Source organism: Salvelinus fontinalis, chromosome 1, assembly GCF_029448725.1.
Source record: "Salvelinus fontinalis isolate EN_2023a chromosome 1, ASM2944872v1, whole genome shotgun sequence".
In the NCBI taxonomy this organism is placed as follows: domain Eukaryota; kingdom Metazoa; phylum Chordata; class Actinopteri; order Salmoniformes; family Salmonidae; genus Salvelinus; species Salvelinus fontinalis.
This window is the reverse complement of record NC_074665.1, coordinates 73,177,946-73,199,096: the sequence shown is the minus strand read 5'-3', so window position 1 is coordinate 73,199,096 and position 21,151 is coordinate 73,177,946. Positions and strand designations below refer to the sequence as shown.

General features: G+C 44.2%; 1 protein-coding gene across 3 annotated transcripts in view; it reads left to right on the top strand.

Moving 5' to 3' along the window:
* Positions 1-18,909, top strand: part of LOC129861307 (disks large homolog 5-like) — a 110,930-nt gene extending 92,021 nt beyond the window's left edge. For 2 of the 3 annotated variants that reach the window (XM_055932625.1, XM_055932616.1), the window contains exons 20-38: positions 240-1,088; positions 1,341-1,461; positions 1,758-1,905; positions 2,102-2,229; positions 2,670-2,756; positions 3,051-3,228; positions 4,972-5,049; positions 5,767-5,929; positions 7,195-7,328; positions 7,530-7,694; positions 8,082-8,271; positions 8,538-8,686; positions 9,677-9,847; positions 10,446-10,639; positions 11,424-11,567; positions 11,758-11,885; positions 12,542-12,651; positions 16,815-16,924; positions 17,383-18,909. In XM_055932625.1, coding sequence (XP_055788600.1) covers positions 240-1,088; positions 1,341-1,461; positions 1,758-1,905; positions 2,102-2,229; positions 2,670-2,756; positions 3,051-3,228; positions 4,972-5,049; positions 5,767-5,929; positions 7,195-7,328; positions 7,530-7,694; positions 8,082-8,271; positions 8,538-8,686; positions 9,677-9,847; positions 10,446-10,639; positions 11,424-11,567; positions 11,758-11,885; positions 12,542-12,651; positions 16,815-16,924; positions 17,383-17,486 — 3,351 coding nt within the window. In that variant the 3' untranslated portion in view covers positions 17,487-18,909. The remainder of the gene's footprint in view (positions 1-239; positions 1,089-1,340; positions 1,462-1,757; positions 1,906-2,101; positions 2,230-2,669; positions 2,757-3,050; positions 3,229-4,971; positions 5,050-5,766; positions 5,930-7,194; positions 7,329-7,529; positions 7,695-8,081; positions 8,272-8,537; positions 8,687-9,676; positions 9,848-10,445; positions 10,640-11,423; positions 11,568-11,757; positions 11,886-12,541; positions 12,652-16,814; positions 16,925-17,382) is intronic. The other variant, XM_055932633.1, reaches the window with a different exon arrangement.
* Positions 18,910-21,151: the final 2,242 nt, after the last annotated feature.

The window sequence follows — 21,151 nt, the reverse complement described above, 5'->3', positions numbered from 1 at the left end:
GTTGGAGGGATGTAGAGGTAGGGGGAGGAATGGATGGATGGTTGAAGGGATGTGGAGGGAGGGGGAGGAATGGATGGATGGTTGGAGGGATGTGGAGGTAGGGGGAAGAATGGATGCATGTCAAGTAGTTTTTTCTAAATAGCTCCTGAATGTTATTGTTTTTAATGTGTGCTGTAATGTTGTTATGTGTGTAAGACTGTAACATATCAATTTCCACCCTGGGGTTATATTCTATTTAGAGCACGCTGCTGGACAGAGACAGAGACAGAGGAGGAGACAGAGACAGAGGAGGAGACAGAGACAGAGGAGGAGACAGAGACAGAGGAGGAGACAGAGGAGGAGAGGAAGGACACACCACTACTCCAGAGAGAGAGAAGCCGAGCGGAGGCACCTGGCCTAAAGTCTTGGTGGGCGCGTCCATCCTCGAGTGTGCCCAGCTCTCCATCTATAAGAAGCCCAATCAGAGGAAGTCCATCTTCGACGCAGACACCTTCAAACGGCCCGAGGCGTCCTCCAAACTGGACAACCTCTCCTTGTCCCAGCTATCAAAACACTCCCCGCAGGACTCTCAGTCTGAGGTGGAGCCAAGGGTGGGGCCAGGGGTGGGGATAGGGCAGACCCCTCCCACCCCGCCTCAGAGGAGCGATTCGTTCAGGTTCAAACACCGCCAGCAGACCAGCTCTGCCTCGGACTCCACCATCACCACAGGGACAGGCACCCCTCCAACCACCCCGGGCCAGGCCCCAGGTGGCCTACCCCTGGTGGGCAAACAACAGGATAGGTGGGGGCTGGAGGGTCGAGACAGAGGCAGAGATAGGGAAAGGGACAGAGATGGGGAAAGAGACAGAAAGAGGGACCGAGACAAAGAAAATCGAGACAGAGACGGGGACAGTGAGAAACAAAATTTCTACATAGACCCTCCTGGAGAGGGGATGCAGCCAATCATCAGCTCCAGGAAGTCATGTGATGAGGATGTAAGCAGGCAGAGGGGGGAGGAGCTGGACAGGGACAGGAGAAGGTACCGTCCCAAATCAGCCCCTGCGTTACGCCGGAACATGACCCCTCTACACATCCACATCCCTATCCAGGTAATTAACATTCCTGATTGATTGATTAGTTGATTTATTGATTGGTTGATTAATTAATTGAGCCCTGTGGCTGTGTTTAGTCAAACTTTCCAAGTTTCCTTTTGGTACGATGTTGATATTCTTATTGATTTGCCATTACACGCAACAAATATTCACTATGCAATAAACTCCTGTGTTTTCCATACGCTGCATGTAGTGTCAGTGTGTGTTACTAGAGCTGATAGTTCCTGTCCGTCTTTACTGTACGTCCAGAGTTTCTCTAATGACGAGGCGTCTCCAGAGCCGGTGGACTTGGTGCGTTTCTCTCCCATGCGCTCTCATCGGTACAGCATGCCTTTGGTACCACCAGGATACAGCAGCACCATGACTGCACGTAAGTCTCCTGTTACAACTATCTGAACAAGTCATTGTATATTAGATTATCTCATTAAAGATGCATTTTCTTATCTTATTTTATCCACTGTGTTTTAGTACAGGTGTGATTTTGCACCTGATCTCTTTCATTTCCTGGTTTCTTAACTCTTACTGGCCCTGATTTCACAGATAGCATCTCTTTTGAATTGTGATGATTGTGGTCATGTCTTTTTTAACCTTATTGCGTATAACATATTAGAGCTGTATAAGAGTGTCTGCTTAATGACTTAAATGTCCTTGTTTTTGGTCATCCAGAGCCCGGACACAGAGGTCTAGCCCCGTGTCCTGCTGTCACCGCTGTGATGAGGAACCCAGTCTATACCGCCTGGAGCCATGACGTTCACACAAACCACAACTGTCCTCCTGCACCCACCTCAGGCAACCACTCACACTTTCACCCCAGGTAGATACCCCTCCTCAATTCTAAGCCAATTACAGGTATCCCAGGTCTGAATCAGTCCATGATTAGAAGGCAGTAATTAAAACATAAACTTAATGTCAACAATGTTCTTAATGGTCTAGATCTTACAATATAGCTCAACATAGATATGTCATAATTGGCTGCATGAATCTGATGTGACTGTGTTCTTCTCCTATAGTCCCCAGCACCAAGGTCGTCTGAGCCTGGATTTGAGCCACAAGCGGTCTGGTGACTTAACGTCAGATTCATCGCCCTGTAGCCAGACACCACACAGCACCAACTCCCTGCCCACCAGTACCAGACTGGGTCAGTGAACGAACAAATGAACAAATTAATGAACACATTAATGAACAAATAAAAAAGAAAACACTTTATTGAATCTAAGATAATTTGATTTTTACATTATGAGCACAGCAATCATTTACATTTTAGTAATTTAGCAGACGCTCTTATCCAGAGCCACTTACAGAGGTGAGTGGATACATTTTAAACTATTTTTTACTGGTCCCCCGTGGGATTCGAACCCACAACCCTGGCGTTACGTGCATCTACCAACTGAGCCACACGGGATCATACATGTAGTGCTTTTACTATCGTTATAATCAGTTTATGGTCTTTCATGGCATGAATGATATTAACATGTTAGATTTTCACTTGTCTTCCCCCTCTAAGATAGAGGTTGTTATTACTGTTAGTCTGTATGTTACTACTGGTAACTCGCCTCCGTCTCTTTATGATCTTGACAGGTTCCTCTGGTAATTTACATTTCCGGCACGAGCGTATTAAAATCCCCCCTACTCGATACCCACGGTCTGTTGCAGGGTCTGATAGAGGTAGGTTGTTTATGTCTCCTGCTGCTACAAGGTTCCATATTTACACTCCTCTGACAGTATGAGCTTATTGAATTAGGAATGTATGTATTGAATAGATTTTCATGAATGTATTTGAAGTGATTCAATCATTTTTTCTGTGCCCATCAACTATGTGGTAACAAAAGTAGCAGTTATGTACCTAGAAAGTACATGGGCAAATGGATTACGACACAGTAATAACCTATGAGTAACTTAGTTTCTCCTCCCTCTCCTTTCTTCCACCATGTCACCCTCCTCTTGCCTTCCCCCCACCAGGGTCCTTGTCCCACTCAGAGTGCAGCTCCCTGTCCCACTCCACTCCTCCCATGTCCCCCACCAATCTAGAGACAGCGTCCTTTGCCAGCAGCCAATCACAGAGCTCTATCTCCACCAGCGCCACCCAGCCCAGGATATCAGTCAGCCCTGCTTTAATAGGGGACCGAAGGAAGGACAGGTGCAAACATGCACGCACAAACACACAGCGCGAAAGCACACACACAGCCACACATGTGCACGCATGCACACGCTCATCAGCACACTAGAGTCCTACATGGGTCAGTTTTTTGGAGCCACACCTGCCCCGTGCCGGCTACATCAATTCCAAGCCCCACCCAATACCCCACATCAGGACAGATTTTTCTCTGCAACCCGACCCACCCGCAACGCATTGTTCCGAGAGCTGATCCGTGAGCCGCAAAATAATGTACATTTATTTAATTGATTTTATGACTCCAGAGTAGTAGGCTATTATTCCCCTTCCCTGCATTAATTAATTTGTCTGCATGTCTATTCAACATTTGAATAAAAGGAAACCAATATTTTATTTTATTCATAATGCGATGCAGCACATTGACAAATCAAATCGACTCCTAATGAAAGCCTATAGCCGACATGCAAAACAATACCTCTACATTCAATATGTTTTCAGATGATCAAATCGTTTAATTGAAACTTAAATGAACAATTCCCAGAATCTAATATAGCCTACAAAAATACATGCATTTAGTTGCTATACTCAAGCTTTCACCTTATTCTTATTTCTCTGGTTACATTAGCCATTTCCAAGTGAGCTAGGCTAGCTAGGCAAAGAAAACTTGTCAATGTATTGTCACGTGTGGTGGCAGGACGGAACATAGCTCTGCACGTGGACAAATTAGAATGTTTCAGCACCACACAAAGAGACAGTACCTGCTCTATACGCTCTCACTGCGTGGCCCGTAGCCTACTGCCTGCCTCACCACTCACAAAATGGAATTCGCAACACAACAAGCTCCTGGGTTTGTAAAAAATCTATATATTTTGATTTAAGACCTTTCCGACCCGCAATATAATTGTTCTGAACCGCGAGCCGACCCACGGGTTGAAAGAATGTTTTCACTCCACCCGCCAGCTGTTTTTTTTGCGGGTCACCTCGGGGAACTGTGGGTATCCGACCCGATGCAGGACTCTAACACACACACTCACACACCTGCTTTGAGGTACCATCCCCATCACTTTAACTAGTTACTTGTTGCATCATTAGTCAATGGAACATGTTGATATACATCCCATCTGTCTCTCGTCTGTCTGTCTGTCTGTGAGTTGATGCTGATTGTAGTGTTAGTGGTGAAGTAAACATCACTGTCTGGAAGCTGTGTCCCACGTCGTCCATCTTCTACCAGTTTATCTGTAAACTGTCTTTCCTTCCCCCTTGTCTATCTGGAGCGCTCTCTGAATATTACCTGCCTGACATCCATCCTCTCCTTTCTGTAATTTTCTATTCGCTCCCTTTCCCTTTCTTGCTTTCCCTCCTTTGCCTCGTCACTCTTTTTCCGTCTTACCCTCTTTTTCTTCTCTTCCCTCTCTTCCTCTTTCCCTCTGTTCCTCTCCTCACCCTCTTTCCCTCTCTTCACCCTCTCTGTGTGATTTTCTTCCCTGTCTTTCCCTCTTTCCCTCTCTTTCCCTGCCTTTCCTTCTCTTCCCTGTCTTTCCCTGTCTTTCCTTCTCTTCTCTCTTCCCCTGTCTTTCCTTCTCTTCTCTCTTCCCCTGTCTTTCCTTCTCTTCTCTCTCCCTGTCTTTCCTTCTCTTCCCTGTCTTTCCCTGTCTTTCCTTCTCTTCCCTGTCTTTCCTTCTCTTCTCTCTTTCCCTGTCTTTCCCCCTCTTTCCCTCTCCTCCCTCTCCCATCTGTCTTCCCTCCGTCTCTTCATCTCTGCTCTAGATATCTGTTCTATAACAGATCCTTTCTCCGCCTGCCTCTGGCTATTAGGCCCAGGTTCTCCTCATTACGGAGCTTGAGGTTTGTTCTACACTAGTCAGGCACGCAGAAATGGGTGCCTCTTGAGTCTTGATTTTTCTAACATTGTTAAAGTACCTGCCTGTTTTATTTGTAATGCTTTAAGTAATATGGCTCAATTGATGACAGGAAGCATATAAGAATAAGTGGAAAAGCAATCAGTGTGCTTAAACACCCTGAATTGTAAATTCTGTGTAAATTCCCATGAATTCCAAAAAGTCTTTTGTGCCACTTTGAAACTTCCTGGAATTTTGCAACGCTAATCCTTTGCATTTGAGAAGTCCTTAGTGAGATGTTGAGACTATGATATAACATAAGAGAAAATACACATTATATTCCTCTGGTTACAAGTGTCTTCATTGCTATTCACTAGTTCCTTAAAATTGCATGACGATGCTGTTGAATTTTGTCTGATCGCATGATTGTAACATGATCTGGAGCCTGGCTGGAACATCCTTTTTATGCACAGCTTATATCTGTGTTGTAATATGCTTTAACAGAAGGGGGCATTTGCATTCAGGCTAGTCAGTACTTTCCCTTATCATTTTCATTGGCCTTTGATATTTAGTATTATTTCAAAATTGTGCCAAAGTAAAACCACTTCTTGCAGGAGGATGTTTTAACAGGATGGGTTTTGTGTGTGTGTGGTGTCATCTACAGTATGACACTAAGTCAGTATTAGGTTTTGTAATGGTCTTCTTTCTGTTGGTCTCCTAAAAGGCCCTATCTGGAGGAGCCCCGTAACGTGACGGTACAGAAGGGGGCAGAACCGCTGGGCATCTCCATAGTGAGTGGGGAGAATGGGGGTGTGTTCGTGTCCAAGGTGACGGCAGGAAGCATTGCACACCAAGCGCGGCTGGAGTACGGGGACCAACTGCTGGAGGTATGTTTTCCTCACCTACTTTTTGGGTCATAGTCCCGTGTAGCTCAGTTAGTAGATCATTGGGCTTGCATGACGCTTGCAATGCCAGGGTTGTTGGTTCAATTCCCACGGGGGACCAGTATGAAAATGTATGCTCTCACTACTGTAAGTGGCTTTGGATAAGAGTGTCTGCTAAATGACTAAAATGTAAGAATGTCATGGTGGTAACCATCATGTGCTATTTTTGCATTGTAATTTCATAAAATGTCCAAAATATATCTGCAGTAATAATGAAATGATAGGGTTTCACAATGTTAAAAAAAAAAATATATGTTTTTGGTCCGACACAAAATTGCATAACGATGGTTCAGTCTTCCTATTGGTCAACAAAAGCCGGACCAGCTCTTGTTGTTAAATTGGCAGGCTGCACCCCCCCACCCACCACGCTATTCCTTCAGCGTCACTCAGAGGGGTGGTTATCATCCCACAAGCAGAATCATCAATGGCAGAAATCACCCTGCCATTACCTGGTTGTTAGAATTCTATAATGTTTGCCTAATTTCAGTTTATGTGACAAAACAAGCAATTCATTGTGTACAGCATCATTGTACAATTTAAATCGCTGTGAAATATATGTTTTAATTTTGTATTGTCACCTGCAGCGGTGGCATTTCGCTACACCTGCGACCAATACATTTGATTTAAAATATGTTGTTTTACAGGGTCAGCCATAGCAGTACGGCGCCCCTGGAGAAAATAAGGGTGCAGTGCCTTGCTCAAGGGCACATCTAAAGATCTTTCAACTTGTCAGCTCTGGTATTCAAACCAGCAACCTTTCGGTTACTGGCACAACGCTCTAACCGCTTGGCTACCCAAATATTTTTTAAATAATGAAAAATATAGTATTTTCAGCTGTTTAAAGTTGGTGGATCATACTGTAAGTAAAGGACTCAAGCGCGAGTGGTTTCCACTAGATTCCACAGCCACAAAGGCTCCACCTTGTTGTGGGGAAACGGGATGCGGGGGAGGGGGCGGAGTTGTTTATTTTCAGCCTAAGTGTTCACCTAGCTTCCACATGGCTGAGACATACTACATATAGCACCTTTAACTCAAAAAACATGTTTAAATGCCATTTACCCACATTCTCGATCTTAATCTTACTCTCTTTCTCTCACCCTCTTTCTCGCACCTTTCCCTCTGTCTCTCTCTCTCTCTGTCTCTTTTCTTCTGTCTCTCTCTCTCATCCCTCACTCACTCACTCAAACTGTTGTTGTTCTTTCTTTCAGTTTAATGGGATCAACTTGCGGAACGCCAACGAGCAGCAGGCGAGGCTTGTGATTGGTCAGCAGTGTGACACCATCACCATCCTGGCTCAGTACAACCCACACATGTTCCAGCTGGGAAACCACTCTCGCTCTAGGTAAGGGCACTCACAATCACACACACACACACACACACACACACACACACACACACACACACACACACACACACACACACACACACACACACACACACACACACACACACACACACACACACACACACACACACACAGAGAGCTGGGAAACGTCTCTCGCTCCAGGTAATAGGAGACTGATTTTGATGACATTCTCTTCAGTTCTCGTATGGAGTCCATCAGTGGTCAGCCAACCCCCCAGCTCAGCGGAGCCACCACTCCAGACAATCACTCTGTCATCGACACCTTGAGTGAGCAAGACGAAGGGACCATGACACCACCTTCTAAACAGACCACCCCAGCCACCAGCCCTCACAGCTCCTTCAGGTACAGGATAACTCAGGTGGTCTTAATACTGTAGAAATAAATCAAATAAACAACAGCTGTAGCATTCTGTTCCTTGGTGTTAGTTAGTAATATGTATGGAACAAAGCATGGACAAATTATTAAGTGGAAAGTAGTCATCGGTGTTTAAGTCAATTCCATTCATATTCAGTCAATGCAGGAAGTTGGAATTTGAGTTACGTTCCTGAATTGACCGAATTTAAATTATGGTATTTGGGTTGCCAGATAGACTGACTGTGGGAGGTTTAAATTCAGTCAATTCAGGAAGTTGGAATTTCAGTTACCTTCCTGAATTGACCAAATTGAAATGATGGTCATTGGGTTGCCAGATAGACTCTGACTATGGGAGGCATATCCGTCTCTGTCCAGGTTATCTTCTCCAGGTGCAGGCTCTCGCAGGGCCCCAGAGGTAAGGCTGGTGCGGCTGAAGAAGCCCCAGGGAGAGCTGGGGGTGCAGCTCTGTGGAGGGAACCTGTATGGTATATATGTAGAGAGTCTGGAGGACGACAGCCCTGCCAAGTGTCCCGACGGACTGGTGCCTGGAGACCAAATACTGGAGGTACAGTATACAGCCGTATAGTATTGTATGGTGTAGTATAGAGGTAACCTGTATGGTACATGCGTAGAGAGTTTGACAGGTATACATACAGACTTCGTGGGCTGTGTGTAGCACTGAAGTAGAGGCAGGGTCACTCCAACACATACCTTTTTTCTTGCTAGCTACCTATTCCATTTTTTTATGTACAGTTAATTTGAACTATTCAGTGATTCACAAACATTTTGTATTATTACTTTGCTCAATATTGAATGGATGTTTTTCAACAGTACAATGGTGTCAACATGAAGAATAAGACTGCGGAAGAGGCTTACCTGGAGATGTTGAAACCGGCTGAAACGGTCATGTTTAAAGTCCAACATCGTCTGGATGAGCTCGCCATGCTCAAAGACTCACCAGGAGATGGTTTTTATATCAGGTACTAAAACTATGTTGTCACTCGGAAATGTTTTCATATCAGATTGCTGCACATATTTCTTTTTGAAACATCAGTCAACATCTTACTACTGTAATCCCCTTCACGTATGGAGTCGCATCGGGCCTGTAGTCAACATCTTACTACTGTAATCCCCTTCACGTATGGAGTCGCATCGGACCTGTAGTCAACATCTTACTACTGTAATCCCCTTCACGTATGGAGTCGCATCGGACCTGTAGTCAACATCTTACTACTGTAATCCCCTTCACGTATGGAGTCGCATCGGACCTGTAGTCAACATCTTACTACTGTAATCCCCTTCACGTATGGAGTCGCATCGGACCTGTAGTCAACATCTTACTACTGTAATCCCCTTCACGTATGGAGTCGCATCGGACCTGTAGTCAACATCTTACTACTGTAATCCCCTTCACGTATGGAGTCGCATCGGACCTGTAGTCAACATCTTACTACTGTAATCCCCTTCACGTATGGAGTCGCATCGGACCTGTAGTCAACATCTTACTACTGTAATCCCCTTCACGTATGGAGTCGCATCGGACCTGTAGTCAACATCTTACTACTGTAATCCCCTTCACGTATGGAGTCGCATCGGACCTGTAGTCAACATCTTATTACTGTAATCCCCTTCACGTATGGAGTCGCATCGGACCTGTAGTCAACATCTTATTACTGTAATCCCCTTCACGTATGGAGTCGCATCGGACCTGTAGTCAACATCTTATTACTGTAATCCCCTTCACATTTTGTACTCATATCGGGCCTGTAGTCAACATTTTATTACTGTAATCCCCTTCACGTATGGACTCACATTGGGCCTGTAGTCAACATCCACCAGGTGCAAATAAACTGTACCTGGTTTTTACATGTCCATATACTTCAACTCTACAATATCACTGCGTCCCCCTGAAAATGATCTTTACATTTTCTAAATAAACGTCAACCCATCTGTGTTCCTTCTCCTTTCAGAGCACTTTATGAACGAGTAGCAGAGATTGAGCTGGAGCTGAGTTTCAAGAAGGATGACATCCTGTACATTGAAGACACGCTACCAAAGGGCAACTTTGGCTTCTGGATGGCGTGGCAGTTAGATGAGAGCGCACGCAAGCTGGCACGAGGGCAGGTCCCCAGCAAATACATGTAAGTCATACTGTACCTGCCGTAAATAAACTTTAGGTAACAGTTATGTTGAGTCTGTTGAAATGTTTATACACAGACATATTTAATGATTGCATTTGGTATTTGATGTGTGTGTTTCTGCAGGGCTCATTTGTAAAAGAGACCTGGGTCTCAATATGACTCCCTGTTCAAATAAAGGTTAAAAAACACATGATAAGCCTTATTAAAATACTTTATTAATGCTTATACATGCGTATAACACGTTTAAAAAGCATTATAAACTGGGTGGTTCAAGGCCTTAATTCTGATTGGCTGACAGTCATGGTATATCAGACCGTATACCACTGGTACGACAAAACATTTATTTTTAATGCTCTAATATGCTCCAAAAAAAAAAAAAAAAAAAAAAGCTCTAATATGTTGGTAACCAGTTTATAATAGCAATAAGGCACCTCATGTATTGCCAATATACCACGGTTAATGCTGTGTCCAGGCACTCCGCGTTGCGTCATGCTTAAGAACAGCCCTTAGCCATGGTATATTGCCATATACCACACCTTCATGGGCCTTATTGCTTCATTCAAACCCGTTGTACTGTGTATTCCCCTGTGTTTTTCAGAATGGACCAGGAGTTCTACAGGAGACACAGCATGCCTGATATGAAGGATGAGAGCGGTACCTCCAGTAAGACCCTCTCGGCTGCCGCTCGCAGGTCCTTCTTCCGCAGAAAACAGAAACACAAACGCTCTGGGTCTAAAGACGGGAAGGACCTAGTGGACGCCATCAGCACTGACTCACTGCCCATCATGGAGGGTGAGGAAGGACCATTCACACCTTGCTGTACTGTAAATGATAACATTGGAACATGTAGATTCTTGATTTATCTCATGTATGTGTGACTCAGTTAGTGACAGGGCTCTACAATGCAACCATTTCACCCGCATGTGCGCCTAAATATTTTGACGTGCGACCTGGAGTTTTAATTTAGTAGCACCAGTGCACGAGGTTAAAAATCACCCAGAGGATAATTGTTGCAATGATTACTTCACTGTACCGCAGCCCCTGAGCACCATGGAGAATACACTGAGCGCAGATTCATGACTGTCATGTTTGGACTATTACAACAAAGAAAACGGCTTGATACCTCAAATATTTCTCATTGTGCTCCTACTTTTCTTTGTGTGCTCCTACATTTTGTTCAACTCGTGTGCTCCTTAATGCTCCTACATTTTGTTCAACTCGCTGCTTGTAAAAAATAAATGAAAGGTCAGCGTAGAGCCCTGGGTAAGAGCACGGCTCTAGCAACACCAAGGTTGCCGGGTCCATTCCAACACGGTTCACATTTCTATAATGTATGCACTTGCTTTGTACTGTAAGTTGCTTTGGATAAAAGTGCCTCAAGTGGCATATGCTATTATTCATGTAGGTGCAAAGCTAGTTTTCCACTGCAGTGTTCATGATCTCTGTTTTGTGTGTCCAGGAGGTGGAGTGATCCATTCCCAGACCTGTGCTGGTTCTGGGGTTAGGGTATCATGTACATATACACTGTAGTTTTACATAATTCTGCTGATGGTTCTGTGTGTTGTCTATCTACCAGATGGTGTGAGCCTGGCCTACCAAAGGGTCCAGAAGGTAGAGTGTTCCAGCCCGAGACCAGTGCTGGTTCTGGGGCCCCTAGTGGAGGCTAACAAGGACATGCTGGTGAAGGAGGCCCCCGGGAGGTTCTGTCGGTGCCTACCTGGTGGGCTGTTATGTTGTGATAATGCTATGTCATGTTATAACAGTGCTATGTCATGTTATGATAATGCTATGTCATGTTATGACAGGATTGTAAACCACTCAAATAAGTAAATTGATTGTCAATTATCATGTGTTATTTTATACAGACTCATGAAATACTAAAATGTGATTATTTTTGTCTGTCCATTCAGAGGTGATGAAGGCATCTCAGCAGGCGATAGAACGAGGGGTGAAGGACTGCGTCTTCATCGACTTCAAACGAAGGAGCGGCCATTTTGATGTCACAACTGTTGCTTCCATCAAGGAAATCACAGAGAAGGTATATTTAGTTTATTTATTATTATTTATTTACAGTTTAGTCTTATTGAGATAAAAACATATTTAGGAAAGAAACCAGTTCAGCATATTTTGTACATAGACAGGACTAGTAAATATCTGGATTAATACATGGCAGCTGCATTCCCATATCGTGACAGTGTGTATGTGTCACGATGGTTGAAAAGATGAGACCAAGGCGCAGCGTGCATAGAGTTCCACATCATTGTAATAAAGAGAAACTCACTAAACAAAACAATAAAGAACAAACGAAACTTGAAGCTACTGGAGTGCACAAAGGTAACTTACTGTAGACAAGATCCCACAACTAACAATGGGGAAAATGGCTACCTAAATATGATCCCCAATCAGAGACAACGATAAACAGCTGCCTCTGATTGGGAACCATATCAGGCCATCATAGAAATGTAACCCACCCAAGTCACCATCACGCCCCAACCAACACAGAGAAAAACAGCTCACTATGGTCATGGCGTGACAGTATGTTATGTACAGTGTGACAGAACCTAACAAAATGGCTGTTAGATTTTGTCAGTTGATCTAATGATATGTCATTTTGGAAACATTATTTGCTGTGCTGTCATTCATTTCTCATGCAAACCCAACTGGTTAGATTCTGTTGTTGTTTCTATTTTGAAGGATTGTCACTGTTTACTTGACATTGCACCCCACGCCATCGAACGGCTTCACAGCGTTCACATCTACCCAATCGTCATTTTCATTCGCTACAAAAATGCAAAGCAGATAAAGTGAGTACTAGCCCCCATTCTACTATAAATACTTATTTTTGTGTGCTGTATTTTGAGACAATGATCTAACACCACTGCTATCAGAGTCATCTGGCCAAGCTATCACAGCTACTTTCCCTCATGGAGTTCCTCTATTGAAATGTGAAAGCTCATGGATCTCCTTTAGTCTTCTTTAAACAACTTTTTTTTTTAACCAATAACAATGCTATCAATCAATCAAGTGTATTTATAAAGCCCTTTTTACATCAGAACTTGTTACAAAGTGACTTCCGCCGAAGTCGGTCCCTCTCCTTGTTTGGGTGGCGGTCGACGTCACCAGCCTTCTAGCCATCGCCGATCCACTTTTCATTTTCTTTTTGTTTTGTCTTTGTTTTACACACCTGATTTCAATTCCTCAATTACATGTTCATTATTTAACCCTCTGTTTTCCCCATGGTTTTTGTGTGTGTTTGTTTTATGTATTTCGGTCCTATTGTGTGGGCTTGGTATTACTACATGTATTTGGTCATTTTGAGTAAAGTTACTTTTATTACTCATCTCTGTTGTCCTGCGCCTGACTCCTCTGCACCAGCTACACCCAGACCTTTTACATATACGGTAACTCTGCCTACACCACAAACAGCAAGCAGCAGCACATTACCTCATCTACTGCCACTTTCCAATATCCCTTCTGTTTTCATGGTTGACTTACAGTAGTCTATTAAGTTTCATTGTCTTTCAGTCTAGGTGCACTTTCATTACTATAACATTACAGAAATGATCTGTAATTCATTCCTATCACAGACACGTTCCAAAACAAATTAATCAAAGTGATCAAAATTTAATTAATCAGAAACAGTCCTAGCCGACACTCCTCTTGAGATAATTGTGATTCATTAGAGAAGATCTCTGGTTGGTATTTTCATTTGTAATCGGAGGGGAAGATTAAGTCTGCTGAACACACAGACATGCTCACGCTCACACACAGACACAAACGCAGGCACAGACACGCCAGGGATCAACCCTGACTTTTTTTACAAGGAGCACGTGTGCCTAAGTTGAAAAATGTAGGCGCAAAGAAATTTAGGAGCACAATGAAAAATATTTGAGGTAATAAAGCTAGAATCCTTCATTTTTTTAGGCGCACTGGTACTCCTAATTTAAAATTCCAGGTCACACAGCAAAATATTTAGGTGCATATACAAATAAAATGGTCGCACTGTAGAGCCCTGTAGGCACTCACACACTGTCTCACACATACTCGCACACATTCACAGAGACTAGTGCAGTGCGGCAGTGGACATGGAGAGGATCTGATTGAACTAAGCCTTCTCTGTCATCAACTGAGTGCCAGCTGTCCCTGGGATGGGAGGGGAGGAGAGGCTGAGCCCTATAGCTCTGTGGTGGGCTGCGGGGGCGTCTAGCTGAGCTATCCCTGTGACTGAGAGGCTGAGCCCTATAGATCTGTGATGGGCTGTGGGGGCGTCTAGCTGAGCTATCCCTGTGACTGAGAGGCTGAGCCCTATAGCTCTGTGGTGGGCTGCGGGGGCGTCTAGCTGAGCTATCCCTGTGACTGAGAGGCTGAGCCCTATAGCTCTGTGATGGGCTGCGGGGGCGTCTAGCTGAGCTATCCCTGTGACTGAGAGGCTGAGCCCTATAGCTCTGTGGTGGGCTGCGGCGGCGTCTAGCTGAGCTATCCCTGTGACTGAGAGGCTGAGCCCTATAGCTCTGTGATGGGCTGCGGGGGCGTCTAGCTGAGCTATACCTGTGACTGAGAGGTTGAAAGCTGGGCCTGTCTCTTCCAGCTTTGAGCTTTGTACTGGGGGCTGCTCGTCTCTGTCTCTGAGAGAGAGCGAGAGAGGCTGGAGGCTGGGCCTTACAGTACACTCTCAGCTATTTGGCTAAGCCCTTGCTGCTCTTCGCTCACTCCACACTACCAGCAACCAGCAGAGACCAATCATCTCATATAAACACGAGAATAGTATGTATATGGCAGATGCCTTTGAGAGTGAGAGAGAGAGAGAACCAAACCATGAACCACTCCCTGACTTTCTATCCTTTGGATGGCGTCATATAGTCAATATGTAGACTGTAGGCCAGGCAGGGAAAGGAAAACAGCAGGTCAGGTCAGGAGCAGACGGGTCACAGACAAGAGAGGCTCATTAACCCAGTTGCCACCCAGTGTGCCTTTGCCTGTACTTACTGCTCAGTTCGTACAGCGCTATTACTCATCAACACTGCAATTGTAGTGAAGAGCAGAGACAGTCTTTCTTTTTTGTTGTTGCTGTCATGTTGATTGGCTTCTATGCACTTAACTGGGGGTCATTTTGTTGCCATGCCACCACTGTCTCTGTGTGATATCAACTGTGTGCCATGTCACCACTGTCTCTGTGTGATATCAACTGTGTGCCATGTCACCACTGTCTCTGTGTGATATCAACTGTGTGCCATGTCACCACTGTCTCTGTGTGATATCAACTGTGTGCCATGTCACCACTGTCTCTGTGTGATATCAACTGTGTGCCATGTCACCACTGTCTCTGTGTGATATCAACTGTGTGCCATGTCACCACTGTCTCTGTGTGATATCAACTGTGTGCCATGTCACCACTGTCTCTGTGTGATATCAACTGTGTGCCATGTCACCACTGTCTCTGTGTGATATCAACTGTGTGCCATGTCACCACTGTCTCTGTGTGATATCAACTGTGTGCCATGTCACCACTGTCTGTGTGATATCAACTGTGTGCCATGTCACCACTGTCTGTGTGATATCAACTGTGTGCCATGCCACCACTGTCTCTGTGTGATATCAACTGTGTGCCATGCCACCACTGTCTCTGTGTGATATCAACTGTGTGCCATGTCACCACTGTCTCTGTGTGATATCAACTGTGTGCCATGTCACCACTGTCTCTGTGTGATATCAACTGTGTGCCATGTCACCACTGTCTCTGTGTGATATCAACTGTGTGCCATGCCACCACTGTCTCTGTGTGATATCAACTGTGTGCCATGCCACCACTGTCTCTGTGTGATATCAACTGTGTGCCATGCCACCACTGTCTCTGTGTGATATCAACTGTGTGCCATGTCACCACTGTCTCTGTGTGATATCAACTGTGTGCCATGTCACCACTGTCTCTGTGTGATATCAACTGTGTGCCATGTCACCACTGTCTCTGTGTGATATCAACTGTGTGCCATGTCACCACTGTCTCTGTGTGATATCAACTGGGTGCCATGTCACCACTGTCTCTGTGTGATATCAACTGGGTGCCATGTCACCACTGTCTCTGTGTGATATCAACTGTGTGCCATGTCACCACTGTCTCTGTGTGATATCAACTGTTGCCATGTCACCACTGTCTCTGTGTGATATCAACTGTGTGCCATGTCACCACTGTCTCTGTGTGATATCAACTGTGTGCCATGTCACCACTGTCTCTGTGTGATATCAACTGTGTGCCATGTCACCACTGTCTCTGTGTGATATCAACTGTGTGCCATGTCACCACTGTCTCTGTGTGATATCAACTGGGTGCCATGTCACCACTGTCTCTGTGTGATATCAACTGTGTGCCATGTCACCACTGTCTCTGTGTGATATCAACTGTTGCCATGTCACCACTGTCTCTGTGTGATATCAACTGTGTGCCATGTCACCACTGTCTCTGTGTGATATCAACTGTGTGCCATGTCACCACTGTCTCTGTGTGATATCAACTGTGTGCCATGTCACCACTGTCTCTGTGTGATATCAACTGTGTGCCATGTCACCACTGTCTCTGTGTGATATCAACTGTGTGCCATGTCACCACTGTCTCTGTGTGATATCAACTGTGTGCCATGTCACCACTGTCTCTGTGTGATATCAACTGTGTGCCATGTCACCACTGTCTCTGTGTGATATCAACTGTGTGCCATGTCACCACTGTCTCTGTGTGATATCAACTGTGTGCCATGTCACCACTGTCTCTGTGTGATATCAACTGTGTGCCATGTCACCACTGTCTCTGTGTGATATCAACTGTGTGCCATGTCACCACTGTCTCTGTGTGATATCAACTGGGTGCCATGTCACCACTGTCTCTGTGTGATATCAACTGGGTGCCATGTCACCTCTTTTTTAATGAACTGAAATATTTGATATTTAATAGGATTTTGTTCTTTCCTTCATTCAGAGAACAGAAGGATCCTCTATACTTGCGGGATAAAGTCTCACAGAAACATTCCAAGGAGCAGTTTGAGATGGCACAGAAAACGGAACAGGAGTACAGCAAGGTCTTTACAGGTTAGTATTATGTTCATATCATATAATAACATTCAGTTTGTTGCTATGTGAGAAGGCCTGTCATATGTACCTACAGTCTGGAGTCAGACTCCAGGCCTCGTATTCATAAATTATATCAGAGTAGGAGTGGTGACCAAGATCAGCCTGTTAGATCATAATGAGTGAAGTTACATAGACAGAACCGGACCAGATCATCTACTCTGAGACAGAACCGGACCAGATCATCTACTCTGAGACAGAACCGGACCAGATCATCTACTCTGAGACAGAACCGGACCAGATCATCTACTCTGAGACAGAACCGGACCAGATCATCTACTCTGAGACAGAACCGGACCAGATCATCTACTCTGAGACAGAACCGGACCAGATCATCTACTCTGAGACAGAACCGGACCAGATCATCTACTCTGAGACAGTAATGGCCCAGATTTGAAAACAGTTTTTTTGTGTTGCAGGTATCGTCCAAGGAGGAAGCCTGTCCTACACTTGCACTCAGATCATGACTATAGTGGACCAAGAACAAAGTAAAGTCATATGGATTCCTGACAGAGCTTTCTAGAAGGTTTCTAGGTGCTTCTATCTATGTAACACTTCAACCATTAACAAGGAAGGTTGGGTATGATACACTTATCCACGGCTAAATGTTAAAAACTAGTCAACAATATCACATCACTGTTGTTATAATAATCAACTGTGAGGTACATCCCAAATAGCACCCTATTCCCTATGTAGTGCACTATATATAGGGAATAGGGTGCTATTTGGGATGCACATCTGATACACTCTCAACATAATAACACTTATCTGAAAGATGAAGATTCATATAGCACTGATTTGTCTCACCCCACAAATAGAAGTAATACTCCCACTATAATGGTGATGTCATAGTGATGCTGTATACTTCAGACAGGTCTAGAGATTCGTTTACACTAGTATTTAATATTGTAATGCTTTTTTACTTGAATGTTTTTCCCTTAACTCCACTATGACACTCCTTGACTCTTCCTGTTCCTATGGTTCTCAATCATATGTCAGAATAGAAGTTGATGCATGGAATAGAAAAAAAACACATTTTAGACTTGTCTCAGACCTGTTTGTGCTGTAGTTATCATGATGTCACAACGGATCTGGGATCAGTCTAGAAGACCATGTAATAACCATGATGAACTATAGTTATGGCAACAGGCTCAACATGGGTGCAGCAAGTTTTTCTTAACAGAATGGAATGGACCACTGTGTTCTCATCTTTATGTATGTTTTCTTTGACATTTAAATTCTCTAATCCCAATCTAATAATGTTGGTTATGAACCTTCCTTTATAGCCTACAAATGTAGCAGTTAGTGAACAGAAATGATTGTGTATGTTGTATTTTTTTCCCTCTGTTTTTTGTCATATAATTTACATATTTAAAGACAAAAATGTATGACAAATTTGCATGATTCTTTTTTTCCCCCAAGTTGATGTAAATGACAGACGTTTGTTTTACAACCCACTTACTGTGCTCAATGCAAAATTGCAGGTTATATATGTTTCCTTCTGTATGTTGTGCCAAACTAAACAGATTTGTTTTGCACCATTTATCCTTCAACCTAGTAATGCTTGAACACTAAGGAATTCAATAATACTTTACCGTAGGTACGATAGTTTCACCATGAGAAAATGTATATGTTGTAGAGTTGTTCCAATGTTCCTAACATTTCCTAACGGGCATCTTTCTATTACCCGAAATGTAGAATTTAAAAAAGGGATATTTTATTTCTGTTCTAGGGGTTTGAATGCACCAAACTAAAAGAGGATGAATTCATACATTTCAGCATTATGATGAACTGGTAAATTACTTTCTTTTTTTTCATCTATAATATTTCATCTTCTCATGTTGGTTGAAACACTAAAGTAGACTATAGATATAACTTCACTTCTCAATGAAATTATATTATTTGTATCAAATGTTAAGAAAAATAAATACATGTGGGGAACGTTGTCCAAGTCCAATTGATTTGTTTTAATTGTAATTTACATTTACATTGTAAGCATTACAAGCCCTTAACCAACAGTGCAGTTCAAGAAGAAGAAGATATTTACCAAGTAGGCTAAAATAAAAAGTAACACAATAAGAATAACAAGGCTATATACAGGGGTAACCGGTACCGAGTCAGTGTGCAGGGGTACAGGCTAGTTGAGGTAATCTGAACATGTAGGTGGGGGCAAAGTGACTATGCATAGGTAACAAACAAACAGCGAGTAGCAGCAGTGTACAAAAGGGAGGGGAGGGGGGGGGGGGTCAATGTAAATTGTCTGGTGGCAATTTTATGAATTGTTCAGCAGTCTTATGGCTTGGGGGTAGAAGCTGTTGGGGAGCCTTTTGGTCCTAGACTTGGCGCTTCTGTACCGCTTGCCGTGCGGTAGCAGAGAAAACAATCCATAACTTGGGTGACTAGAATCTCTGACAACTTTATGGGCTTTCCTCTGACACCGCCTATTATATAGGTCTTGGATGGCAGGAAGCGTGGCCCCAGTGATGTACTGGGCCATTCGCACTACCATCTGTAGCGCCTTACGGTCAGATACCATACCAGGCGGTGATGCAACTGGTCAGGATGCTCTCGATGGTGCAGCTGTAGAATCTTTTGCGGATCTGGGGACACAAGCCAAATCTTTTCAGTCTCCTGAGGGGGAAAATGTTTTGTTGTTCCTTCTTCACGGCTGTCTTGGTATGTTTGGACCATGATAGTTCGCTGTTGATGTGGACATCAAGGAACTTGAAACGCTCAACACACTCCACTACAGCCTCGTCGATGTTAATGGGGGCCTGTTCGGCCCGCCTTTTCCTTTAGCCCACGATCAGCTCCCTTGTCTTGCTCACATTGAGGAAGAGATTGTTGTCCTGGCACCACACTGCCAGTTCTCTGACCTCCTCACTATAGGCCGTCTCATCGTTGTCGGTGATCAGGCCTACCACTGTTGTGTCGTCAGCAAACTTAATGATGGTGTTGGAGTCGTGTTTGGCCGACACAGTCGTGGGTGAACAAGGAATACAGGGGGGGACTAAGTACACACCCCTGAGGGGCCCGAGTGTTAAGGATCAGCGCGGCAGACGTGTTGTTGCCTACTTTACCACCTGGGGGCGGCCCGTCAGGAAGTCCAGGATCCAGTTGCAGAGAGAGGTGTTTAGTCCCAGAGTCCTAGCTTAGTGATGAGCTTCGTGGGCACTATGGTGTTGAATGCTGAGCTGTAGTCAATGAACAGCATGGCGCTGAAGAACATGGCTGATGTTTTACATTCTCCCAACCAGTTGTGCTATTTTGTTATTTTTTTTGCGTAACTTATTTTTTAACTTATTGTGTACATAATGTTGCTGCTACCGTCTCTTATGACCGAAAATAACTTCTGGACATCAGAAAAGCGATTACTCACTGTGGACTGGAAGAAACATTTTCCTTTAACGAGTGCAACGAGAAGGATATCCTGCTTTCACTGGAACAGGCCCAGATCCATGCCTTTTGCATGAAGAAAGGACACCGGAAAAGGGGCTGCAGATTGGGCATCCTTCTGAGAATCCAGAGGCGAGCGAGTAAACTCCCACTGCCTTCCTTTCTTCTTGCTAACGTTCAATCATTGGAAAATAAAATTGATGACCTACGATTACAATTATCCTATCAAAAGAACATTAAAAACTGTAACATCTTATGTTTCACCGAGACGTGGCTGAACGAAGATACAGACAATATAGAGCTAGTGGGATTTTCCATGCACCGGCAGAACAGAGACGCTACCTCTGGTAAGACGAGGGGTGGGAGTGTGTCTTTTTGTCATTAACAGCTGGTGTGCAATGTCTAATATTGAAGAAGTCTCGAGGTATTGCTCGCCTGAGGTAGAGTACCTTATGATAAGCTCACCCCAGATGATTCTCATCTGTATTATTGGTAGCCGTCTATTTACCACCACAAACTAAGCTGGCACTAAGACCGCTCTCAACCAACTCTATAAGGCCGTAAGCAAAGAAGAAAATGCTCACCCAGAAGCGGCGCTCTTAGTGGCCGGGGACTTTAATGCAGGCAAACTTAAATCAGTTTTACAACATTTTTACCAGCATGTCACATGTGCAACCAGGGAAAAAATCCTAGACATGTACTCAAAGCATGCGCGGAGTACAGTGTCTTCACTGACATTTTCAACCTCTCCCTGACCGAGTCTGTAATACCTACATGTTTCAAGCAGAACAC